Here is a 27,782-nt window from a genome sequence, read left to right as displayed (position 1 = left end):
AGTGGTGATCCGTTCCTTTCATGACTAACAATCATCAGTACTAGGGCATTGTAAATTATGTAATTATACACAGTAACTATGTCATCAATCTCCAGCTTCTTTGATTAGCCGGATGAGATGAAGACTAAGATGATGCAAGTCTCAAACCTAAACACTGGTATTGTAGAAGGTAAGGAAAACCTGCGGAAAATTCAAGAAAATCTGACGCAAACCAGAAGTCACATGGCATAAGTATGAGGTTTACCCATTTTAGGAAAAAATAATAAAAGCCCCAAAGATCACTGGTAAACCATTTGAAATTTTGTATGTTTTAATTATTAGCTGGAATGCAAATGTGTACTTTTCCGCTCAACACAGGCCAGAGCTATTTTTTTTCCATAATAACCACATGAAAATACAAAAATAACCCAGCTGTGGGTGGCAGTCGAATCCTAGACACTGGTAAAGGTCTATTAACCCTTTGAGTGTTCCATGATATAGCCGTCCCTTCATAGAGTCTGGCTCTCCAAGGGCCCAGTGACATACTGGCTATGTCGTGGGTTGTATTCTTTAGTTCATATTCTCAGGGAGTTAAGCACGCTCTTAATGTCTATCCGCCATATACATTCCCATACAAGCCACAACCTTTCCACTTGGTCATATTTAGTAAGTCCCTTTAGGGATAAGGTTTGATCAACACTTATGAGTGCTCGGGCAGAACACAATGGAACAGGTTGAGCCAAAGATTTTGTGTGTTGCAAGCCAAACCCCTGATCATTCTGCCCAAACCTTTAAAACAAAGGCAAAACAAAGTAGCACACTGGGAGGAGCGGCAGGAAACATGTTTTTAAGTACTTGTGTATACACAAAGCATTTGTGCAAATGCATTGGTTATTTGTAAAACCTGGCGTGGCTGGTGGTCCCCAAGGAGAGGGTTTTAGAAACACTGATTTAGAGAAAGGTCTTTCTCAAAGAAAATTCTGAATAACACCAGAAACAAAATTAAAGGGGAAATTCCATAGAGGATCCAAGTGACCAAACACAAGTGGCACATTCCTTAACAAGTATAGATTTTTTTTTTTAAATAATGATAACAGCTTTTAATATTTACCTGGTAACATGAAGCTTGGAAGAATTTTTTAGAACCTTGATCCAACTCTTTCATGACAATACTATTTGCTGAGCGTTATTTTTCCCTTCTTGGGATTTAATTATACCACAATCCTGGCGTAGCAATTATAATACTTTCATTAGTCAAACAGCCAAAGAAATGCATACTAATATTTCACCAATGAAATGATGAGAAATAAACTAGTCAGTGTTTTAATGGGTTAAACCTTTGCAATTCATAGTGCAATTTGTCTCATCTCAAATGTATGAAGCCTTGGTTCTTGATGGGGTCATAAGGTTTTCCTACAGATGTTATACATTCTCTGTTCTCACATGGGAAGAGGTAGGGCAGCAAAGTTATTCTCCATCTTACATTGTATTCTGCCGTCTCTGTATAAAGTTTCTCCTGCGTCTTTCCAAAGTAAATATCACAGCAATAGAACAAAACATTCTAAGCAAAATGCCAGGTCAGTAGAAGCTGTATGAACTTACAGAATGGTGAAGTATATTTTTAATCATTATTTATTCAAATCTGCTGGACAAACTTAACCATTTCCAGAACGCGAACCTCAAACTAAAATGTAACATGTACAGGCTGAAATTGGACATTTGGTCACAGCCGTCTCGCAGCGACCAAGTGACCGTTTGGCCACCGAGGGACCCTTCGCCGCTGCTGCTCTGCCACTGGACACTCAGCCCCTGGCCGTGTCCCCAATAAGGTAAGTTACTTGAAGGGGTTTTAGCAGTTAAGGTAGGGGGTTTTAAGGACAAGGCGTTTAGGATAAGGGGTTTAAGGGTAAGGGGTTTTAGCAGATGAGATAGGGTTTAAGGACACGGCGTATAGGGTGAGGAGTTTTAGGGTAAGGGTTTTAGGGTAAGAGTAGCGTTAGTATTAGGGATTAAGATTAGGGAGTTTTAAAGTAAGGGGTAAGGCTAGGGGCTTACCTTGTGGCGATGCGGCCATCAGAGAGATGTCCCTGCGGTGAGGGGAGTGGCAAAATGGCCACGTCCACATTTTGGACGTGGTCATTTAGACAGTGTACAGGCCAAAATGTGAAAGTTAAATGTAGGGAGATATTTTAACTAAAGTCTCCCTCATAAATGGAGAGAATTGGTCAGTATGCCAACACGCAATAGAATATAATATTATATAATGCAAATCCATATTAATATATAATAACTGGAACCACCACTGTTCTTCGGTTAAGAACCAATTACATATTAATCTCTTGACTGACGATGCATTGTGGGCCCCATCTTTAGCAGCAGAAAGTTTAATGGAATATATAGGGGTCTGCCCAGTTCAAAGCTGTCAAGCAGAAAGAGGAAGAGGAGAAAGTTTGGGTCCAGACAAAGAGCACTCATGGTCTGCACCCAGACCGAAGTTGTCCACTTTAGCATAGAAGTACCTCCGCTTCTACTTACCAAAGAGGTTCCAGTGAGCCCTTCAAGGAGATCCAGAAGTTTTCTTCCATCTTTCAGGTCTATAAACAAGTCTTTCACTGATGCTTTGCCACCCTACAGAACATAAAAGCAAGAGAAGGAATAATGAAGGCAGGAACATGTATTTTTTGGCATTATAATTTTGTTTCTCATTTATGGCATAGACATGGTCTAGAAATTAAAGTTTGAGTGAACAGAGTATAGGCTCATTACATTTCCAATATCTGCAGCACATTGCCTGTCCTGAAACTGTTAACTAGAGGCACTGTCCACATAATAAACCAGTCTGATTGGAAGAATATTCCTAGCTAGGGACTTGCCTTCTATTGCACCTTTAAACACATGTTGCTACTGGAAGTGATCAAGTTGCAACCCCTCCAATTTTTCACGGGAACCAGGGTTTCCATGGTGCTTAGGGGACCAATAGCTGAGAACAGGTATGCGCAAACTTTTTGTGCTGCGTCCCCCCTGCCTGCCAGCCCGTGCCCCCCCCCCCTTACCTAATATCCAGCGTCAAATGAAGCATGGGGTCATGTGACGTCACGTGACCCTGTAGTGTCATTTGACGCCGCGTTGCCGAAGATAAGGAAGGAGAAGTCTGCACCCCCTAGAATAATCTTGCGCCCCTCACTTTGCGCACCCCTGGCTTAGAACACGTACAAATATATATCTATATATCTATATAGATATATAGATATATATATATATATATATATATATATATATATAAAAGGAAGAGCATGGAGTGCTGCTTTATAGAAGATCAATGCAAAAGATAACAATGAATCCATGCGTCAAAAACAGAAACATGATGAGCTGCTCAGGTCCATGGCTGATGGAAAGACAGATTTGTACTTTGCAGTGTGTGCACCAAACAGCTGTGATTTGTCAAAGACTGCAAGGCCCAATGTGAAAGCAACATTAAGTAAAAGAAAGGATCGCCAGCGTTATTATACATTCCTTCCAGAGATTACATGGAAAACTGTGCTTGTGTTTCCCATGCACAGTGCATCAAAACAATCTACTGCGTTTCCATGCTCAGACAATTCTATTTAAAGCCCTTGTACCACTTATAAAAACGTTTCCTCCATATAGCTCAGGCAGTGTACGTAGCACTGTTTTCAGAATGACAAACTTTCAATTTTATGTTCAATAAATGTCTGAAACTGAAAAACACTTTCACGGTGAGTTATGTGAAAAGATTTTTATTTTTGACCCATTTATTGGGATTTGGGATTTGTTACTTTTAAGTAATTGCGATCAGTATCAATAAAAACAATGACATTTTATTACGAAACCTTCCTCTGGTCGGGTATTTCGTAGAAATATTTATGGAAAAAGCTGTGTATGTGGATCAGTGTTTTAAAACCAGGGTTCCTATGAACACTTATGTTTCCCGGGCATCCCTAAAGGGTTACCTGCAATTTTCAGGTCCTATGAAAACTCTTCCAAATACAGAAAATTTACAATGCATCTGATCTCAGACACGCTATTAGAGAGGGTTGGGGTTCCTTACAATGCATCAGACCTCAGACTCGCTATTAGAGAGGGTTGGGCTCCTTACAATGCATCTGATCTCAGACGCGCTATTAGAGAGGGTTGGGGTTTCCTACAATGCACCTGATCTCAGCAGTGGCGTGAAAAATTTTCAGGGCCCATTTATATTAATATTAATACTGACTGCAATCTTTTTCTCCCTCCCCCATCCTCTCTCTCTCATCGTCCCTCCTCATCCCTCATCATCGCTCCCACTCCTAATCATCTCTCCCCCGTCACCATCATCATAATCTCCATCTCCCCACGATCATCATCATAACCCCAACCATCATCATCATATCTCCCCCACCATCATCATCACCTCATCTCCCCACGGCTCCCACCATCATCAGCACCCATCTCCCCTACCATCATCATCACCTCACCCCCATGCCATGCTCCCACCTTCTCCCCCATGCCTACTTGTGGGTGATCCGGCCTTAAACAGAGTATAAGCCGCAGAGGAATCAGCAGCTGTTACACCAGCAGAGCAGGAAAGCAGGGGAGGAGTGTGCTCTAGTGGTCTGAACCCGAAGTCTTTCTTACTTCCATCTCTGTAACAGCTGCTGATTCCTCTGCAAGCTTCTGTTTGACGCCGGGGGCCCGCCGCCATGGGCTGCCGACAGGGGGGAAGAGTGGGGGGCCCCCCGGGCTATAGCTACGCCCCTGGATCTCAGACACACTATTAGAGAGGGTTGGGGTTCCTTACAATGCATCTGATCTCAGACACGCTATTAGAGAGGGTTGGGGTTCCTTACATAATGTAACAGTTGTAGCATTTATATAAATCTTAAAAAGCCACTTATCCATTTTCAGGGGGAAATACAATTTTCAAATAACCGTTAAACAAACTGTTCAGAAATACTGAACTTATGGGAACAAGGCTGTATTCAAGCGATGACTATGAAAGTCATCCCCACCACTTGTAGCGAGTGCGAAAACGAAGGCCGATCACATGCCAAGTAAATTTACGATACTATGGACGTGCCCGCTAAACGAAAATAAATAACTTTGAACGTGCCTATTTCTCAATCTATGTTGTATCACAGTAGAGTACTCTTCTAGGAATGTATTATAATAAATCTTGCGCCCCCAGTTTCGCACCCCTGTGATAGAGAACGCCCATCGTTTTTACCTTTGCTTATTTTGCCATGGCTTCTGGGAAGGTAAGTCTGGCTACATTAATACTGTAGCATTAAAGAGGCAATTCAAGCCGCTTTAAAAAATATCTCTATTGTTGTTTTAATATATCCAGCCCTTGATTACCTTTATGGAAAATTAATTGCATAAGCTGCCGATCGATAGGTTCTCCCGTGATTGATCAGCAAAATCCTGCTTCCCAGTTCACTAAATGGCCGCCTTTCAGTTTCAATCAATCCTTCAGTCAGTGTAACTCAGCAGCTGCAATGTATTCTTATATTACTAAGGCAGTGATTTTCAACCAGGGTACCCTGAAATGTTCTGGTCATTTGAAAATTGCATCAAATATAGAAGAATTTACAATGCATCAGATCACAGAGTTGCTATGAGAGGGTTGGAGGTTCCTCAGAATTCCACTTAGGGCCTCATGCAGTAAGGCCCGATAAAATCTTTTCACCAAGTGTGGCAGATAGGTGGGGGCCTTTTTTTGGCGATTTGCCCTCGCAGTATTCAGTAAGGGCCGAATCCTTTCGATCCCTGCCGAAGCACTGCGAAAGCAAAGCTGCCGATGAGCCTGTGCCGATACAGGCTGGCTCCCGATAAGCCTTCCGATAGGCCTTGTCTGCCGATAGATGTTTGCAGCAGAGAGAGACAAGCTGCATGTGACCATGTGACAGAGGCTTGGGGGAGAAAGGATGTGACGTCATTGAAAGCCTCTGTCACATGTTACTTGAACCAATCAGAGTAGGGATAGACTTCCCACGCTCTGATTGGCTGCCGTACCATGTGAGTCCGGCCATGTGTCTTTTCATGACGTCATCTTAAAGGCAATTGCAGCAAAGCCATTCTGATTGGCTGTGCTGTCATTGCCTTTAAGTGACGTCATCATTTTTTTTTACATCGGCCAAAACACATGGTTTTCACGGCCCATTCAGGGCCGTGGAAACCATATGACGAAAATGTGACGTCATAGGCCTTTAAAAGCCTATGTCGTCTCATTTTGAAGCCAGACGCCGAGGAGGAAGGACCTCCTCTGAAGAAAGAAGACCAGGGCGTGGCACCGGACGGCAAGAAGACCCCGGAAGAAGGTAGAAGAATACAGATGAAGATGGATTACAACTAGAAGACCCCTGGATTGTCGTGTTTTATTATTTTCATGTTTATTATTTTATGGTTTTTTATTTTTTGGGTTCCTGTTCGTGGATTGGTTCGTGAGTAAGCTGATCAACGGGAGTCGGTGGGGGCAAGTAATGGTAAGTTAAATAAAGAAATGTATTTAATGTAACTGTGTTTTTTTTTGCTTTTTCATGTCTTGATTTTTTTTTATGCATATCATTTCTTGCCACTGTATGTATGTATGTATGTATGTCTAGAGAGATATATACTGTGACAAACGGCTTACTCCGGGCTCCGTCGTTTGTCCGGGACTGTTTAGAACACGGTCTTTTAGGGTAGGTTAAATGATGAGGCGTCACGTACTGTTCCTTTAAACAGGCTATGCCTGGTTTATTCAGTCCCGGGCACTGAGACTGCCACAGTGCATACAACAGAAAACAGATCAAAACAAAAGCTGCTCACCTGAGCGATAACTTAACTTAGATATCCCTGACTCAGGGTTGGAAGTGGCTTTTCCACTCCCAACAACAAAACAAGGTACTTTTGCAGTCTTACACAAATGAACAGAAAGATTGAACCTGTTTGGGGAAGAGGCTTCTCCCCTCTGTAGTTCAGCAGCCTTCCAGCCTCCTGGCTCTTGTGGAGAGACCAGAGCAAACAGGAAATCAGTCTTTCATACCTGATTCCTAATTAGCATGACAGGTGACAGAAATCAGGCAGCAGACAAACTCTGGTCTGGATCTCTCATCCCTCAGTTCCAGCGCTTGCCAAACTGTGGGATGGAGTGTATGTATTATAAGGCTGCACTCCCAGGCCAAACAGGATAGAAACTGTTCAGTATCCTGGGAGCCCTATATACGGAATTTATTACCATCCCCTGGTTTCTGTCACATATCCTCCCCCCCAGCTCAGACCTCGAGGGATGAGCGACCATGGATATTAGGGAGTGCATCCTTGACAACCCGTCAGCATTGCCATGTTTGTGCCCTGACCTGTGTTCCACAGAAAATTTAAAGGGTTGTAGGCTTAGGAACACCTGGTCACTCTAGCATTCTTTTCCCTGTTTTGACACATCCAGGTAAGGGGTGCATGATCTGTGACCAACCGGAATTTTCTCCCCAACAGATAGTATTTGAGCGTCTCTACAGCCCACTTTATTGCGAGACACTCTTTCTCTACTATGGAGTAATTTTTCTCCTGGGGATTTAGTTTCCTACTTAAATAAAGAATGGGGTGCTCCTCACCTTGAGACTCCTGGGAGAGTACCGCCCCCAGCCCTACCTCAGATGCGTCGGTTTGGACTACGAACTCTTTGGAGAAGTCAGGTGTGACCAACACTGGTTGGGCACAGAGAGCTTCTTTCAGGCTTCTAAAGGCCTGTTCGGTTTCGGGGGACCACTTTACCATTAGCGGTCCTCTTGCTTTTGTGAGGTCAGTTAGTGGGGTTGCCTTAGTTGCAAAATTGGGAATAAACCTTCTATAGTACCCAATTAACCCCAAAAAGGTCCTTACTTGTTTTTTTGTAACTGGCCTTGGCCAATTTTGTATCGCCTCCACTTTGAGTGTTTGGGGTTTGAGTAAACCTCTGCCAATAGAATATCCCAGATACTTGGCCTCCTCCAGACCAATAGTGCATTTAGCGGGGTTAGCAGTTAGTCCAGCAGACCGGACTGCGTCAAGCACAGCTTGGACCTTTGGAAGGTGGGATTGCCAATCTTCACTATGGATTACCACATCATCCAGGTAGGCGGCAGCATACCGAGCATGTGGTTTTAAAATTTTATCCATCATTCTTTGGAATGTGGCGGGAGCTCCATGTAAGCCAAAAGGCAACACCTTATACTGAAAGAGGCCGTCTGGGGTTGAGAAGGCTGTCTTTTCTTTTGCCCTTTCTGTGAGGGGAACCTGCCAGTACCCTTTTGTTAGGTCTAGGGTTGTGAGATATCGGGCTTTGCCCAGTCTCTCTACAAGTTCATCTACCCTGGGCATAGGATAAGTATCAAATTTTGACACCGCGTTTAGTTTCCGGTAGTCATTACAAAACCTTGTTGTACCATCTGGCTTTGGGACTAAGACTATAGGGCTGTTCCACCCACTTTGGGATTCCTCAATTACACCTAGTTTTAGCATTTTTTTAACCTCTAAACTTATAGCCTTTCTTTTGGCCTCTGGGATTCGGTACGGTTTAAGGTTAACTCGGACCCCCGGTTCAGAGACTAGGTCATGTTCAATTACGCTAGTTCTACCTGGCCGTATAGAGAAGATTTCTTTGTTTCTTTTCACTAAATTCTGAACCTCTCGTTTCTGATGAACAGACAGGGTTTCAGCTATGCTAACCTCTGGGTCAGTTTCTTGATTCTCTGACGGACCTGGGGGTACTAGGGTTAACAAGACTTCTCTATCTTTCCAGGGCTTGAGTAGGTTTATATGGTATATTTGCTCAGGTTTCCTCCTACCTGGCTGTCTTACCTTATAATTTACTTCTCCCACTCTTTCCAAGACCTCATATGGCCCATGCCATTTAGCAAGGAATTTACTCTCCACGGTGGGAACCAGAACTAGTACCCTATCACCTGGAGAAAAAATTCTGACCCTAGCACCCTTATTATATGTATTCCTCTGTGCTTCTTGAGCTTTCTCCATGTGTTCCCTCACTATGGGTAGGACTGCAGCAATGCGGTCCTGCATCTGGGCAACATGCTCTATTACACTTCTGTAAGGGGTAACCTCGTGTTCCCAAGTCTCTTTGGCTATATCCAGTAAGCCCCTTGGGTGTCGGCCATACAATAGTTCAAACGGGGAGAAGCCTGTGGATGATTGGGGAACTTCCCTAATGGCAAATAACAGGTACGGTAACAAACAATCCCAGTTTTTCCCATCTTTATCAACCGCCCGCCGTAACATGCTCTTTAAGGTTTTATTGAACCTTTCCACTAAACCATCTGTTTGTGGATGATAGACTGAGGTTCTGAGATGCTTGATTTTTAGGAGTTTACATAGCTCTTTCGTTACTTGGGACATAAATGGTGTTCCCTGGTCAGATAGAATCTCTTTAGGAATCCCGACCCGGGAAAACAGAACTACTAACTCTTTTGCTATGTTTTTAGCTGAGGTGCTACGTAGGGGAACTGCCTCCGGATATCGGGTGGCATAATCTAATATTACCAATATATGCTGATGTCCCCTAGCAGACTTTATTAGGGGTCCTACTAGATCCATAGCAATCCGGTCAAATGGTACCTCTATTATGGGAAGGGGTACCAATGGGCTGCGGTACGCCTTGAACGGGGCGGTGATCTGACATTCTGGGCATGAGGAACAATAATTCGTAATTTCTGCCAGAACCCCAGGCCAATAGAAGCTTCGGAGAACCTTTTCTTTTGTCTTTTCCACCCCTAGGTGTCCCCCCAATGGATGACTATGTGCGAGGTGTAATACTACGTTACGGAATGTCTGTGGTACCAACAATTGTTTAGTTGTAACTGATTTCCTTTTATCAACCCGATATACTAGGTCGTTCTCTACCTCGAAGTAGGGGTAAGCAAGTGACCTATCTGGTTGGCCAGGAGTACTATTCTGGTCCCGTATATTTCCCCTTGCTACCGCTAATGTGGGGTCCTCCCACTGGGCCTTCTTAAAACTCCCAGGACTGACCTCTAGGTCAGCGAGGGTCTTATCCGGTTCTGGGGTGGTAAGTGTCTGCTCAACATCTTGATTTGGGGTATTCCCTACCAAAGTAGTGATGGGGAAGGGAATTTTACAGCACTCCTCCTTTTCCCCCTTCTTATTTGGGCCCTCGTCAACCTCCATTTCTGAAAAAGGGAAAGGATTTGTTTCTTCTAATACTTCGTTATGGTCCGCTATTGAACTCTGGGCGCTATTCTGAGCGGGGGACCACATTTTTAGAAAATGGGGAAAGTCGGTCCCTATTAACACATCATGTGCCAGTTTGGGTACAATACCCACCTTGAAATCTAAAGAACCAAACTCTGTTTCAAAAAAACATCAACAGTGGAATATTCATGATTATCCCCATGTATACAACAAATTGCCACTCTTTGTGAACTGTTTCTCTGTTTCTTCTTAATGGGCAAGAGGTATTCGGACACTAGTGTGACCATGCTCCCAGAGTCAAGAAGTGCCCGAACCCTCTTACCATTAACCTTTACAAATGCCCACAGATGGTTATTCAAGGGGTCCTCTGGGCTAGGGCCCATACATTGGGACAACAGCGAATAAGGTTCCACGCTGTTGCATTGCATGGCCTCATCATTTAGTGGGCAGATTTTTGCTGTGTGGCCCCTCTCATGACAATTTACACATTTAGGTACATAGTCTGTGTCCCACTTAGAGCCTTTTCCCGGCTCCCCATGTTGGCTATTGCCCTTAGTGTGCGAACCACTGTTGCTTGTGCTGCGTGAAGGGGGTCGCCGCTCTTCAGCGCCCCTTAACCCCGGTACCCTTTTACCGTCTCTGGAAGAGTCCTGGAACCTCGGGTAGTGGGGTTGCTCCACGACTGTGGGTTGCGGGTGCTCTTCTGCTGCATTGTACCTTTCTACGAGGGCCACAAGCTCATCCGCATTGTGGGGGTCACTCCGACTGACCCAACGGCGTATGGCAGAGGGAAGTTTCCTCAAGAACTGGTCCATGACCAACCGTTCCACGATGTGGCTGGCTGAGTTGATCTCGGGTTGTAGCCACTTCCGGGCGAGGTGGATGAGGTCATACATCTGGCTTTGGGTGGCTTTATCCATCGTGAAGGACCATGCGTGAAACCTTTGGGCGCGAACAGCCGTGGTTACGCCGAGGCGGGCGAGGATCTCGAACTTCAATTTTGCATAGACGTTTGCTTCGGCTGGCTCTAGATCAAAGTAAGCCTTCTGGGGTTCGCCGCTTAGGAAGGGTGCGATTAGACCAGCCCACTCAGCTTCTGGCCATCCCTCTCTCTGTGCCGTGCGTTCAAACGTGAGAAGATAGGCTTCCACATCATCCGAGGGTCCCATCTTCTGAAGGTAGTGGCTTGCCCTGGTCATTATCGGAACTGGGGCTGCCGCTGCCAGTGGAAGGTTACTGATAGTCCCCCTCAGGATCTCGAGTTCCTGCTGTAAGCCCTGAGCGAACCGCTGTTGCTCCTCTCTCAGCAAGCGGTTTGTCTCTTGCTGGTTTGCATTCGCGTTTTGCAGGGCTTCATTCGTCTGTTGCTGGTTTGCATTCGCCTGTTGCTGGTTGGCATTCGCCTGTTGCTGGTTGGCATTAATCTCTTGCTGGGCTATTAGCAGCTGTTGCTGGGCTGCATTCGTCTGCTGCTGGTTTGCATTAGTTTCTTGCTGGGCTATTAACAGCTGTTGCTGGGTTTCATTCGCGTATTTCTGGGCAGCGACATTGCGTACCAGCGCAGCCACCACGTCTTCCATCTTGTTTGCAGAGGATGAAAAAAACTTTTTTTTTTTTTTTTTCTTTCAAAGTTCTTCAACCCGCAGACCCCCTAGTGCTCTGCCCGCATTCTCCACCATATGTGACAAACGGCTTACTCCGGGCTCCGTCGTTTGTCCGGGACTGTTTAGAACACGGTCTTTTAGGGTAGGTTAAATGATGAGGCGTCACGTACTGTTCCTTTAAACAGGCTATGCCTGGTTTATTCAGTCCCGGGCACTGAGACTGCCACAGTGCATACAACAGAAAACAGATCAAAACAAAAGCTGCTCACCTGAGCGATAACTTAACTTAGATATCCCTGACTCAGGGTTGGAAGTGGCTTTTCCACTCCCAACAACAAAACAAGGTACTTTTGCAGTCTTACACAAATGAACAGAAAGATTGAACCTGTTTGGGGAAGAGGCTTCTCCCCTCTGTAGTTCAGCAGCCTTCCAGCCTCCTGGCTCTTGTGGAGAGACCAGAGCAAACAGGAAATCAGTCTTTCATACCTGATTCCTAATTAGCATGACAGGTGACAGAAATCAGGCAGCAGACAAACTCTGGTCTGGATCTCTCATCCCTCAGTTCCAGCGCTTGCCAAACTGTGGGATGGAGTGTATGTATTATAAGGCTGCACTCCCAGGCCAAACAGGATAGAAACTGTCTAGTATCCTGGGAGCCCTATATACGGAATTTATTACCATCCCCTGGTTTCTGTCACAATACATACAGGGTAAGAAATGATAGTGTTTTTAAAGCTTGATTTTCTGTATTGTAAATGATTGTGGCTATGCTGCTATGCATAGATGTGTGTTAAATGTATTTTATTATTAGAGAGATGTAAGTTTTGGCCTGTATGCTGTACTGTAGGTTATGGAGAGGCTTGCTATAGTATATTGTAATTGTTGGTGTCCTTTTTTGTATGTTTTCAAGTTGTTCTCTGTTACGATAGCTATAGTTAATTGTGTAATTGGTATGGATGGTATTTTAATTGTTTAGGGATGTAATTCATGTGTGTTTATTCATTGATGTTGACTTTATTTGCTTACATAATATAGTTCTTGTGATGTCAGGCTATTTGAGTTGGATTACTGTATTGTTAACATTGATTTGCAGCGTGTACATGCAGTTTACATGTTATGCTACATGTATACACTGTAAATGCAATGTTTTAAGTGGCATTTGAGCCTTCAGATTGAATAATTAAATGAGATTTGGTTAGGAAATTGCTTTTTAATTCATTGAGGATGTTATGCATAAGTGGTGTTGCCATTGCAGGATGGCTTCACCCCTTAATCACCTTATCGGGTACTAACCTCAAAGGTAATTAAGGGGTTCATTGGTATGTTAATGTAATTGAGATGTATTGCCTATTTATTATTTTGGCAACGGACCCCAAGGATGATGCTGGTGACGGAGCCTTCTTATTGATGAGGTTAGTAGAATTTTCTTTATTTTATTAAGGTATTTAATGTGTTTAATAATTGCCAAATAATGTATTATCCCTATGTGGATAATAGTTATTTGGCACATTATTGTACTGTATGTGCTGGGGGAGGGGGTATTGGCCCCAAGGGTATTGGGTAGGACTCCCCTGTGGGTAGTGGGTGAGGGTGGTTGGGGGGGTTAGTGGGGAAGGGTATGTGGGTGATGGTGGGTTAACCCCTTAATGACTGTAGCGGTTAATAACCGCTATGGTGATTAAGGGGTTAGGGGACATTACATTGGATACTTTAATTATTGTGTCTGTTTTGCAGAAGCGGATGGGGCATGGGCAGGATGAAGATGAGGATGGCCTTCATCGTGGCAACCGGACATGGGTGGTGAGTACTATATGTATTTAATGTATTTATTGTTGTGTATGTATTTTAAATGGACAACTGCACTATTATCCATTTGTGGATAATAGTCATTGTGCCCATTACTATACTGTATGTTAGCGGGGTATAGGTGTTGTTGGGGTTATATATATATATATATATATATATATATATATATATATATATATTTATTTATTTATTTAGTTAGTTAGTGTGGGGCTGGTGTGTGTATTTTTTATTATTGTGGGTAGTGGGGGTGGGTGAAGGGGGTATTAACCCCAACGGTGGTTGTTTAGGGCTTGCGGGTGGGTAGCGGGAGGCCTTAACCCCTTCATGACTGTAGCGGTATTAACCGCTACGGTCGTGAAGGGGTTAAGTGCCCCCGCAACCCCTCCGCAAGTCCTAAACTCACACCCAGGGCCAAATACCCCCTTCACCCACCCCCGCTACCCACAATAAAGATGGCACGGTGGGTTAACCCCTTCATTGCCTTAGCGGTTAGCCGCTAAGGTAATGAAGTGGCTTTTAAATGCCTTTTTCCTGCCTCGGATGCATGCCGGGGTCTCCGGTGCGGGTATCAGCTCCGGAGACCCCCGGCATCAATCACAGGCAGGAAAAAGGGCTGATTTTTTCTAAGTGTCGCCCCGGCCGATGCTTCTCCTCCAGCAAGTTGCCAACTTTAGTTGACGGGCTGGATTGGCCATAAAATCTCCAATCTGGGGTGCCGATCAGCAGCGAAAAGCTGATCGGGGCTTCCTGAATTCAGCCGGGTTTAAAAAGTGCCGATAAGTGGCTTATCGGCAGCCGTCTCCCGATAAGTTCTTATCGGGAGGAAAAGTTGCCGATAATTCCCACTTATCGGCACTTACTGAATCAGGAAGGAAAAAAATTACTATAAAATGCCGAAAAAGCCTTATCGGGGCTTACGGCATAAGGCCCTTAGAGTTCCTTAATCAAAAAAAAGTTGTGTGTGCCGAGCACGCGCGTGTTAAGTGAAACTTCTGTCTTTTGTCACTGTTTTGTCACAGAAATTGTATGTGTGATGGTGATGTTTTTAATTACAAATCAAAACACAATTTCAGTGAGAAAACGCAAAGAAGTTTGACTTAGAACGCGCACACAACCCCTGTTTTAGCCATTTACACTACTATATTTATACCAACTGTGAATTCCTCGTGTGTGTGTCTAATTTAGTGTGTGTGTCTGTCTCAGTGTGTGTGTGTGTATAAGTGTGTGTGTTTGGCGCTTAGGTGCTGACACGTGCTGAGGCGCGCTGACGCTTGTCAGTGAGCCCCTGCAGCCACAATGAGAGCGGCTTTAGCAGAGGCTCGCGCACGCGTCCGCAGGCGTGCGGAGGCGTAGGTCTTAATTTTATTTTAGTTTCGGCGCTTACGGGAGTGCAGGGCCGGTCACGTGAGCGGTTCGCCCAAAGAAGGCGAACCAGCTCCGTGACGTCACTGGCCCGCCCCTGACATGCCCCTGGACGGCGCATGAACTAAGGCCAGGGAAAGCACCCACTTTCCCTCAGCGCGCTTCCGCACGGCTTCAGTTACCATGGACTCAGCCTTAGTGTCTCAATGTCTGTGTGTCTGTGTGTCTCAGAGACACACACACACACACACAGTGTGTCTGTGTTTGTGTCTCTCAGTGTGTGTGTGTGTGTGTGTGTGTGTGTGTGTGTGTGTGTGTGTGTGTGTGTGTGTGTGTGTGTGTGTGTGTCTCCGTCTCCCAAGTGTGGCAGGGTGGCTGCTGCCCATGCGCGCCAAGCCGGCGTCGGCTTCTGCCTCCTCTCCTGCGCATGCGCTGCCTTCAGCCTCCGTGCGGCCTGGAACGTTCAGGTATGTGCATGCGCGGCTGTGCCAACCTCTAGCGTGATGTCACTTCCATCACGCTTTTTCATTACAAGCCAATAGATTTTTCCCATCAAAACTTTGTAGGTGTCAGCAAAGAAGTTTCACTTCAAAACAAGGTTGGAAACCACTGTACTAAGGTAACATTATCTATTGTTACAGTTTTCAGCTCAATCTGCTGGGAATATTGACAACAAATTATCACAAACAGGAAAATGTTACAAATATCTTGCACTGCTGGGGAGGTGGCTAAAACCTGCTACAGAAATCAAAGGATGCTCAGTATATTAAAACTCATTCAAAATTGCATTACGAATCAAATATATATATTTCTTAATAAAAGTAGTATTATCTAATACTACAGAACTGATTTAAAAAAAACACAAACATGTAGGATATTGCATAGATTGTTCCTTTAAAAGCTGCGCAATATTTTTTTGCCAACTTTATTTTAGGCTTACCTGCGCTTACTCTCTGGGCACCCTGGTTCAAACAGGACAGGCACAAATATATTTGCCCATCTGACATAAATGATTGTAGCTCTGGCAGCCTATAGATTGTACCAACTTCATTTGGAAATTACGTTTCAACTTTCTATTCATAACCCGGTGGTCATATTTGTTGTTTTTTGTTCAAGCACCAGCACAAAACTATGTTGAAGGTGGGGGGTTACCGGAGGTCAGAAGACCCCTTGGTTCAGGGAAGTTAAAAAAGAAGTTAAGAGTACCCAAAAAAATATTAAGCAGCGCAGAATGCCAGGGCAATTGCTGCTTTAATCCGTGTCATGGAAACAGCTAAATAAATGCTTATTCCCTACTTTTTCCAAATAAAATGCCAAGTATGCAACAATATAAAGTGTGGTCGTTGGAGAAAGTAGAGCAATATCCTTAATCTCAGTTCTGTTCTACTGGAATGGGACTACAATACAGTACGTATAAATTGCAAAGAATTTTCACCATACTCTTGCCTGGAGCTGCTATATACAGCAATGATTTATATATAGAGGCATTTACTTGCAATTAATAATACATGGCATCAAAGTAGAACATAATATTTCCCCTTCTTATTTCCAATTGCTACATTAAGTGCTTCTATATTAAGATTGAGAAGTTGAGACTTGTGTGTGTGGGGGGTGGAGGGGTATACATTATTAAAACAAATAAGCAAACCGCACTCTTGACTAAATTCTTGTCCTTCTGACAGACTTTTCCTTTTTCAGTAGTGTCCCATTGAACTTTTTTATTAGCTTTAGCGGATGTACTACTAACCCTTTGAGTGCCGGAGGGGCCACGGCACCAGAATGCAACAACCCCTTCGGCTATCATGTGACCGCTCCGTCACAAATTATGGAATTGAAGAGGAGGACAAGTCCTCCTTCGTTCCTCTTCCCTACAAAAAACATGGGGCCCTTGGTTTGTCAGGCCCCATTATGTAGTAGCCACGTTCTGGGGTACTCGGAGTGTTTAACTGAGGGGCGGGGGGTTCCTACTAATTTAAAAGATAGAAGCTTTTAAAGGGGCAATCCCAGATAGTCTTGGAATAGGAAAGTGCTTGTCAATTGAGTGTTTTGTATATTCAAATAAAGATAAGGGGAGGTGGGGAGAGGGGATTCTGGCTGCAAAAGTGTTGCTGATCCCACAGTGACATCACACACAAGGGAGCAGCCAGGGGAAATCAACCCCCTCCCAAATCTAACTTTAATGGAAACGTATGGGTGTAAGATTTGGGTAAAATAGGCATCAATAACCCAGGTGAGACCCCATTAAACAGGTAAGTGGAATTAGTTCACTTTGGTCCGAGGAGGTATTGCCCCTTTAAGTTTCACGTTTTGGGGGATTGTTAAAACACCTATGTGATCTCTTCATAAAATGCATTGCAGGCCATTATTATTATTATTATCGTTTATTTGGAAAGCGCCAACATATTCCACAGCGCAGTACAACGGCGTTACAGAGAGATGTATATTACATAAACAGAATGACATACCTCTTTGTATATCATTACCACTTGTTTGTCCTTATTTAGTAATGGGGGCCCTGCTCGTCACAAGCTCATCCTCTAGAGGGAATAAGGGGCAATGTTGAAACAAAAGGTAAGGTGACTGCTCATTGTAGGATGGAGTATACGACAGGATGCAGTATACATCAGGTTGAAGTATGTTCGAGCCACACCGCTGGATCTCAAGGTTTGGGGTGTGGCTGGTAGGGGGTGTTAGATAGCATAGAGTTTGGTCCAGCCACACAACTGGTTCCAATAGGGGGTGGGTGTTAGGAGTATGCCTGTTAGGCTATTGACAATGTACAAAATATTTTTCCATGTAGAAAAAAAAAAGTCTGACATTTTGTCCACATCATTTTGACTTCACTTTTCTGTCTAATGATTGAATAGACCAGTGTTTCCCAACTCCAGTCCTCAGGGAACCCCAACAGGTCAGAGCTTCAAGATATCCCTGCTCCAGTCAAAATGACTGAGTCGCTGATTGACCCACCTGTGCTAGAGCAGGGATATCCTTAAGACCTGACCTGTTGGGGTTCCCGGAGGACTGGAGTTGGGAAACACTGGAATAGACCGTTCCAGGCGCAATTAAGAAAAAAAGAGTGTGTTGCATATTGTCTGGGAAATAGGATTTCCTGTATTTTTCTCAAAGCCCTTTTTCCTGGTGGAACTAGTTGGACTTGCATATTTAATGAATTGGGTAATCAAGTATTGGAATTTAAAGTTCTGGGTGAATTGGCCGCACAAACCAAAATTTAACCATGAGATGTCCGCCCTTGGGAGGCTCCCATGCAATATTGCAAAAGTAAGCTTCACCCTCATTTGCGTATTGGAGTGTCAGGTTAAGAAGGGGGACATGTAGGACAGAGGAGAGACAGGTAATAAGACACAGGATGTCTTTCTTGATGATGCTCCCTGGACCATAGATCTTCCTGCCCCCTCCTTTTAGCACAACGGGTATAGGGCAGGGAAAATTATTCTTCTAGGCTGCGCTTATACAGCTGGCGACAGCGACCAATGACGTCACCCGTCGCTATTGCGATGAGTTGTATTTGGAAGTTTAGGCGATGTCGCTGGTTGACGTCATAAATGGTGAGGGCAGAGGCACTGAGAAACTCCCGATCGGCCGCAAGGGGAGACCGTCGCTGAAAAAAATCAAATATCAGTTGTAAGCGCACGCGACGGCGACAATTCATTTGTTTTCCCGCAGCGGTGTGTCGCCTGCACTATAGCTTAGCCTAAGGAAGCAGGGAAGGAAAAATAAGTGCCATTCACTTTTCGCTGGTACATGTCTGCTCTCAACTGACTAAGGCTGCGGCCATAACGCGCGCTGGCAATAGATGTGCGCAGCTGACGCACCTGATGGAGAGGCGTGGCCGTGATGTCATCAGGCTGAACAATTGAGGTTCGCCCCCATTGGTTCACACGTGTCACGCGACGCGGCTGTCGCATGAAAAATCAAATGGGTTTGTCTCCTTCAAATCCTGCTTCGCGCATCGCTTGCAGTATGGCCGGACTGCTCCACTTAATGAATTTGTTCGTGCTGCACGCGCGGTGGCGTGCACTACTGTAAATAATGCAACAAGCTACTTGGCTTCAATGAAACTAATGTAACCATGCTGAAAGCAGCTAATTCACAGCAATGGCAAAAAGCATGCTGAAAAGTCACAAGAGGAATCAGCCAGCACAGACAGAACCACTTAAGGGTTGTACCTCGTCCAGCTGGCTCTTGCAGTCGAGTAAATACAGGATGTTTTGTAACATATATTTGGCTCTGGCTCTTCAACAAAAACTTCAGTGTATTAGTGGAGCCATTTTTTTTTTTTTTTTAACGAATGAAGAAAAAGATATTTTATACCAATCCTGAAGCCCTTGGCTACGCCCGTGGTTCTGAAATTGTAGTTACTGGACCATCCGTGGTCCTCCAAGCATTTAAAAATACACGTCAGACAGCGCTGCCCTGCAGCATGAGCATTTTCTATCAATGCTAAATCATTTTTTAGACAGTTATACTATTCTTTAAATATATGCTGTACGTACAGCAAAAGTATGTCCGTGTAAGGCCTGTAATATAGAGCGCGCTGTTGCGCTACCGTGCATCAATTACAATTGACAGAGGCTGACGTTGATACAGTCGAGATGCGCGCGCGCGCACGGTCGTGAGCAGTGGGGCGGCAGACCAGAGAAAGTACAAGAGAATTGTATTTCCGCGCTGTTGCCGCACCACGTGACGCTATGAACCAATCACAGCGCGGCCTAGCGCTGTGACGTAATAACCACGCCCCCTAGCCGCGCGCATCACCACTTACCCTCTACAGACGAAACGCCCGCGCCACGTGCAACGCCACGAGCGCGTCCGCACACGCGCCAGAGCGCACTATATTACAAGCCTACGTCCGTCCGGTGGTCGTCCAAAAGATAAAAAAAATCTGAGACTGACCACAATATGGTAGAAAGGAGCGGCTCAGTGAGTAAAGACACTGAAGCTGTAAACAATGACACAGCGTTTGAATCAGGGGAGTCTGGTTAAATTCCTGGTGTCAGCTCCTTGTGACCTTGGGCAAGTCACTTTATCTCCCTGTGCCTCAGGCACCAAAAACATAGATTGTAAGCTCCACGGGGCAGGGACTGCGTGTGTAACAATCCTATGTGCTGCGTACCGCGCACTATACTGTCATTGTGAAGCGCTTTGTGTCCCATTGGGAGAAAAGCGCTATATGAAATAAAGTCATTATTATTAAAGTTTGAGACCCTGTGTTACACTATAAGGGCTAGTAAACCTTGTAACTATGGTATTTTTCTCAGAAAGTTGCTAAAGCTGCACAATGATTTTGCAGGCATCCTTTCTGCTTGTCCTTCTCTAAATGCATCTATAGTAACAGTTGCATTCGGTTCTATCATTTTAAAGCAGCAATCTCACCTACTCGTTTTCCCACATGGATTTTTCGCCCCCTCCCCCCCAATTTGATGACCGCACCATCATGGAGGTAAATTAAACAGTAAGTTTCACAAGTCTCAGAGGGGACCCACAAATTGGGTTCTGTAAAAACAGCTTACTTGGAAAATGGATGAGACTGCTGCTTTAACCTGAGATAACAGATGCACAATTAAAAGGTTCATGGGAGAGAAAGGTAAACAAAGCTGTCCAAAAGTTAACATACCAATCTGTTACAGTTTTGCTACATTCAAACACCTATACTAAATGATCACCAGGTATTTGAAGCAAGTGTTCACAAAGAAGCAATTCCTACCAAAAACTTTTTGTTTTTTTAAATGATCGTTTATAAAAAAAAAAAAACTCCAAAATGGTGCATGGGGTCACCCAATAGAATGCTGCAACATCATCTCCTGATGACACCACAGCTTTCTATTGGACGTCAACATTAGTGGTCAACCTGACCAGTGTGAGAAACCAACAAAATAAAAGACAATGGGGATATATGAGCCAGTGTGGTTTTTTTTCCGTTGCAACTACTTTTTATGTGGGTTGGGACTAATTATTTTGCTAAGGTAGTAAATATTCTGGCTTGGATGTGAAATATCAATAGATATTTCAAACCTTATATGCAAACTCTTTATCGCAGTTGGTTAGTCAGAGTTCTTCACACTTTTATATTACCCAGCAGCAAACATTGATAAACTCTTTATTACCTTTGTCTTGGCTCTTACCTTTGAGAATCGAGCATTTATCCATTTGGTAAAGGTTTTCTTTTGTACATCATTATGTTCATCTGAAAAATGAAGAGAGGGGGAAAAATTACTTCAACATACAACACTTAATGGAAGATTTACTTCGCTGCCTGTGTGGATTTACCAGTCTAAATAGGGCCCCTGATATTAAGTCACTCCTTTGAAGATGAGACTTTTGCTTTCATCTTCTATGGCTCCTATGTCATACAAGCACATATAATGTGGTTACGCAGTTTGGTACCACATTTCTGCAATGTGCAATGGAAAGTAAAAGCAAAATAAAGGCAAATTGGAAAAATAAATGACATTAAAATACATGTTTTACCATGTACGTGGTACAGAATGGTTTGAAGTTGTATTATCTACTCAGCAACTCCAATTCAGCAGCAGCACCACTTTAGCTAGCAACTTCAGATGAATCTTTGATGTACACTGAGCATTACAAAAAGACAACCTCATGACATCAAATTCACGGATCATCTTTTACATACCTAGTTTGCTGGTTTACAGTGTTTTTTGTTCGTACATGAATAGTGAATACTTTAAAGCGGCAATCCCGGCCAGATTCCTATAAGAGTTTAACTTGGCTACTATCCTGCTGCCCCCTGACCAAGTCTTGCTGTATTTTATCATGATTTTCCTAATCTCTAGCATCTTAGGTTATCAATGTGACCTTTAGACTGCACTGGGCGTTGGGGGGAGCTTCATTTTAATTTCCTGGATACTTGATTTGTGCACGGAGGATTAGATTTAAAACAAAAATTCAAAAAGGTGCCTGATGAGATCTCTTAAAATAACTTTAAAAAATAAAATGCAAACAATAACGACTGCTGCTTTGACCCCTCACTTATTGTAGGTCAGGGGTGACCAGCTCCAGTCCACAAGGGACACCCACAGGTCTGGGTATAAGGATATCCCTGCATCAACACAGGTGGCTCAATCAGTGGCTGTCATTGACTGACCCACCTGTGCTGAAGCAGGGATATCCTTAAATCTTGACCTGTGGGTGGCCCTTGTGGACTGGAGTTGGTGACCCCTGTTTTAAGAGATTAGGAGCTGGATATCTTCGGTTGCCGCACTATTGTAATAAAGTCGTACATTAGACAATTTTAGCATAATAAACTGTTTATTTTGCAATTTCAACCTGCAAATAAAACAGTTTATTATGGTATAATGTCTAGTCTAAGACTTTATTACAATAGTGCGGCAACTGAAGATATCCAGCTCCAAGTTTAAACTACGTGGCAGAAGTGGGATCCCGGCCACTCTTCAACTGCCTGCACCTTACAAAGAGAAACTACACCCAGTGTAATTATCGAAACAGAGTGTGGTAAGATCTAAAAACGTTATTCTGCCTGTTCTAAGAGATCCCAAAGATCAGAAATCATACAAAGAAGCTAATGCCACATTGCCAAATCTGAAAGAACCACTCAATTCCTATCCATTTTGACCTCTCAGCTTTCGACTGTTGACCACTCTCTTCTCCCATTCTTCACTCTGTTGGTATCCGTGGCACTGCCCTCTCCTGGTTTTCTGTCTACCTCTCACCGTTCCTTCAGAGTCTCTTATGCCAACTCCTCAACCACTTCGGAACTCTCTGTAGGTGTAGCTCAAGGCTCAGTTTTAGGCCCATTACGTCTCTTTCTATATAACCTCTCTCTGGGTGACCTCATTAATTACTTTGGATTCACCCATCATCTCTATGCTGATGATACAACTATATTTAATCACCACCTGACCTTAGATATGCAGTCAAGTAAAAAAAGCTGTGTGTGCTGTGCACGCGCATAGTAAGTGAAACTTCTTTGACTTTTGTCACAGAAATTGTATTTGTGTTGGTGTTGGTGATGTTTTAATTAAAAATCAAAATACAATCTCAATGACAAAACGCAAATAAATTTGACTTAGAATGCGCGTGCTCGGCACACATCCCCTGTATTAGCTATTTGCACTAAGTGTGAATTCCGCGTGTGACAGTGTGCGTGTGACTGAGAGTGTGCGTGTGACTGAGAGTGTGCGTGTGACTGAGAGTGTGCGTGTGACTGAGAGTGTGCGTGTGACTGAGAGTATGCGTGTGACTGAGAGTGTGCGTGTTACTGAGTGTGCGTGTGACTGAGAGTGTGCGTGTGACTGAGCGTGTGCATTTGACTGAGAGTGTGCGTGTGACTGAGCGTGTGCGTTTGACTGTGCGTGTGCGTCTGACTGTGAGTGTGACTGAGTGTGCGTCTGACTGTGAGTGTGACTGAGTGTGCGTGTGACTGAGTGTGACTGAGTGTGCGTGTGACTGTGAGTGTGACTGAGTGTACGTGTGACTGAGTGTGCGTGTGAGTGTGACTGAGTGTGTGTGACTGAGTGTGCGTGTGACTGTGAGTGTGTGTGGGGGTCTGGGGGGGTCAGTGTGTGGGGGTCTGGGGGGGTCAGTCAGTGTGTGTGGGGCTCTGGGGGGGTCAGTGTGTGTGGGGGTCTGGGGGGGTCAGGCAGTGTGTGTGGGGGTCTGGGGGGGGTCAGGCAGTGTGTGTGTGGGGGTCTGGGGGGGTCAGGCAGTGTGTGTGGGGGTCTGTCAGTGTGTGTGGGGGTCTGGGGGGTTCAGTCAGTGTGTGTGGGGGTCTGGGGGGTTCAGTCAGTGTGTGTGGGGGTCTGGGGGGTTCAGTCAGTGTGTGTGGGGGTCTGGGGTGGTCAGTCAGTGTGTGTGGGGGTCTGGGGTGGTCAGTCAGTGTGTGTGGGGGTCTGGGGGGGTCAGTCAGTGTGTGCGGGGGTCTGGGGGGGTCAGTCAGTGTGTGTGGGGGTCTGGGGGGGGTCAGGCAGTGTGTGTGTGGGGGTCTGGGGGGGTCAGGCAGTGTGTGTGGGGGTCTGGGGGGGGTCAGGCAGTGTGTGTGTGGGGGTCTGGGGGGGTCAGGCAGTGTGTGTGGGGGTCTGTCAGTGTGTGTGGGGGTCTGGGGGGTTCAGTCAGTGTGTGTGGGGGTCTGGGGGGTTCAGTCAGTGTGTGTGGGGGTCTGGGGTGGTCAGTCAGTGTGTGTGGGGGTCTGGGGTGGTCAGTCAGTGTGTGTGGGGGTCTGGGGGGGTCAGTCAGTGTGTGCGGGGGTCTGGGGGGGTCAGTCAGTGTGTGTGGGGGTCTGGGGGGTTCAGTCAGTGTGTGTGGGTCTCTGGGGGGTCAGTCAGTGTGTGTGGGGGTCTGGGGTGGTCAGTCAGTGTGTTTGGGGGTCTGGGGGGGTCAGTCAGTGTGTGTGGGGGTCTGGGGGGGTCAGTCAGTGTGTCTGGGGGGGTCAGTCAGTGTGTGTGGGTCTCTGGGGGGTCAGTCAGTGTGTGTGGGGGTCTGGGGGGGGTCAGTCAGTATGTGTGGGGGTCTGGGGGGGACAGTCAGTGTGTGTGGGGGTCTGGGGGGGTCAGTCAGTGTGTGTGGGGGTCTGGGGGGGTCAGTCAGTGTGTGGGGGGGTCCGTCAGTGTGTGGGGGGTCCGGGGGGGTCCGTCAGTGTGTGGGGGGTCCGGGGGGGGGTCCGCGCGGGTTGCGCCCGGTTTTTGTACCACCGCTTCCTGGGGGGCCCGCAAACGCCCACGTCACTGGAGGGCTGAATGGCGCCGCTGCCAGCCGCTTCTGCGCATGCGCGGCATGGCAGCGGTAGTGGAAGTTAGGCGGGCCCATGTGTGGGCTGGGAGGGAGATCCCATTCAGGTTAGGAAAGGGTGGGGGGGGGCTGTCCCGGTCGGGCGGTCTCTGCTGTCCCGGGCAGCAGACGGGGAACGGCAACACATGTCAACAGCCGTGGCAGCGGGCGGGGAACAGCGCCGCTGCCAACCGCTTCTGCGCATGCGTGGCTTTCCCCCAGTCCCCATGATTACTGAGCATGCGCGGCTTGGCAGCGGATGTGCGGGGGGAATGGCGGCCGTTAGGAGCGGCGCCGGCGGCTATCGCCGCCGCCGCCGCATATGTGATCAGCCATGTGGGGGGAGCAGCAGCCGTTAGGAGCGGCGCCGGCGGCTATCGCCGCCGCCGCCGCATCTGATTTGTGGAGCGGGTGTGATGTCAGTGTTGGGGTCGGGCTGAGCCAGAACACAGCCCGGCCTCAACTGCCAGCACTGACGTCACATCCGTTTCATTTCTGTCTCCACAATCCATTTTTGCCCCATCACGAATGAGGTGCCACTAAGGAAGTTTCACTTCAAAAAATGACAGAGTGCATATCATCTGGATTGCCCTTCGTTGCCTCAAGCTTAACATGGCTAAAACAGAACGTCTTGTATTTCCTCCCTAACCAGATTCCATGGTTCCCTTCTCCATTATAGTCAAGAACACGACTATCCATCCAGTTTTGCAAGCACGCTGTCTGGGGTGACATTAGCCTCCTCCCTTTCCTTCTAACCACATATACAGGCTGTTACTAATTCTTGCTGCTTTTTCCTTCGCAACATTGCAAAGATACACCCTTCCTATGTTCCACTACCGCTAATGCATGCCCTCCCATATTGCTTACTGTAACATTCTTTTATCTGGCCTCCCTGCCTCACATATCTTTACGTTACAATCCATTCAAAATGCTGCAGCCCAACTTGTCTGCTCTTCTAGGCGTATATCTGTTTCCGATCTCCTGAACGCTCTACTGGCTTCCTATTAATTTCCATATAAACTACAACATTCCCCTCCTTACTTTTAGGCTGTACTACACTCCTCTGCACCTCCATATATCTCAACTCTGATTTCTCATTACACACCTACTCGTCTCTTACACTCTACCCAAGGCTGTCTTATCTTCTTACCTTTTACCTCTACAGCCTTCTCCCATGTAAAACCTTTTTCACTAGTCTCTCCCCACCTGTGGAACGCTCTTCCACTCAATATTTCATCAAGCATCTTCACTTTCCACATTCAAAGCCCAGCAGAAAAGTCACCTCTTAAAAGAAATAGCTCATTAAACATTTTAGGCCTCTGCTACAAACTCCAAATGCACTTGACCTCCGCTGACCGTACTTCTAATAATGTACATTTTACTCCTGCGTCTGTAAGCCTCCCAACATAACACTTAGATTGTAGGCTCTTGGGGATAGAGCCTCCTTTAGCCTCATGTTGTCATTTACCTGTTGCACTTCTTCCCAGTGTTTGTAATGTACACTATTTTACCTCCTATTGTAATATTGTAAAGCGCTGCGTACACCGTTGGCGGCATATAAATAAATTATGCATACAACCCGAAGACCTTCATTTTCAAAACCCCTTCCTGGAAGTGATCGTGCTGCAACACATAGCTTTACTTTGTATGCAAATCTGTGCAAATTCAGCAGCCCAAAGCGTCCTCATTCAGATTGCAAACCGTAAAAACACTGTTGTATTGTATTGTATGTCTTTATTTATATAGCGCCATTAATGTACATAGCGTTTCACAGCAGTAATACACGTGGTAATCAAATAAATAACAGATAATATAAATAACAGATCATGGGAATAAGTGCTTTAGACATTAAGGAAGAGGAGACACTGTCCCGAGGAGCTTACAGTCTAATTGTTGCCTCTCACACTTCAGACAATGCCCCTTGTTGCCTCTAATGCCATTTAGCATACTCCACGCACTACTACATCAACTTGTATAATGTGGGTGATCGCTCGTGCTTGTGGCTACTGGGTTTTAGAGACCATTGTGTGGGCGTGTCACACAAACCCTAAAGAGCAGGTCAGCTGGCACAACACCGTTTGTTCTACTGTTCTCCATTTATCAAGTGACCGCCGCCCTATTTGCTCTGTAATCTGCTGCAGGCCTCGCTGGCAGAAAAGGAGTTCATATACTTGTCAGGATTCACGCCAACACCTTGCACCCAGCATGGGAAGGGAATCTCTGTGCAAGAACAAATGAGCAGTTGAAGCAATTATGCACTAGTAACCCAGGGGGCAAAATTCCCTGCATTCCTCAGCAGCGTATCCACCTCCACAATGAAATAGCCGCACAGCTACCCAATGACCGTGGAAACTGTAAACACAGCGTAATTGTGAACTTGAGAACAAAAAATGGCCATGAACTCCCAAGTTAGACGACGTCAGGAGAGGTTACCAACTAGAAATGGGGAAACGTGATATTTTAGCCTGGCTTATTCAGCCTTTAACAGCCACTTGTCTACTGTACAGATTTGAATGTAGAAAGAACCCAAACCCTGCAGATTAGCAATCATTTTTAACACAAAGGGGGTTATTTACGTCAATAGGTTGAAGAGTTACCAAAGAATGTTATTCTTCAGCAATTCTTCGGTGAAGAATGCTCAAGTGTTATCAGCAATTAGTAGCAAATCAGAATGCTAACTGCTATCGGCAACTTACCCCCAAAGATAGCCACACTGCTGCATTCATTAGCAACGCACAACTTTTTAAAGTAGCCTGCCCATATTTAGCGCTTGCCCCTACCAGCTTGAGACAGTGTATAGTGGTTATATGGATCAAAAGAAGAATTGCTACTTTTCGTCTAATCCTTTTCTGTTTTACGTGTCGAAAAAAATCCAAATATCCCAGTCGGTATTGGAGTGAAACATTTAGCTCACAGATCTGCATGAAACATTGAAAAGCTGAACAACACATTTCTTATATTTGACACAGACTCCAAAGCTTATTCCTTAGTGCTAAATCGAGAAAACTAATACACAGCCCTAAAAGCAATAATATTGATAAAAGTTTCTTTTTTTACAGCTCTAACACAGTATGTTCTGCTGCACAA

The 27,782-nt window shown here is 45.3% G+C and overlaps 1 protein-coding gene across 8 annotated transcripts in view; it reads right to left on the bottom strand.

Moving 5' to 3' along the window:
* The window catches only part of UTRN (utrophin), a 678,467-nt gene that overhangs the window by 545,310 nt on the left and 105,375 nt on the right, over positions 1-27,782 (bottom strand). For all 8 annotated transcript variants that reach the window (XM_075596593.1, XM_075596597.1, XM_075596594.1 and 5 more), the window contains 2 exons: positions 21,074-21,135; positions 2,515-2,607 (listed from right to left, as the gene is read on the bottom strand). In XM_075596593.1, the coding sequence (XP_075452708.1) occupies positions 2,515-2,607; positions 21,074-21,135 (155 nt within the window). The remainder of the gene's footprint in view (positions 1-2,514; positions 2,608-21,073; positions 21,136-27,782) is intronic.

Source organism: Ascaphus truei, chromosome 4, assembly GCF_040206685.1.
Source record: "Ascaphus truei isolate aAscTru1 chromosome 4, aAscTru1.hap1, whole genome shotgun sequence".
Classification (NCBI taxonomy): domain Eukaryota; kingdom Metazoa; phylum Chordata; class Amphibia; order Anura; family Ascaphidae; genus Ascaphus; species Ascaphus truei.
Note: the sequence above shows the minus strand (reverse complement) of the source record. Positions and strands in the feature narration are given on the sequence as shown.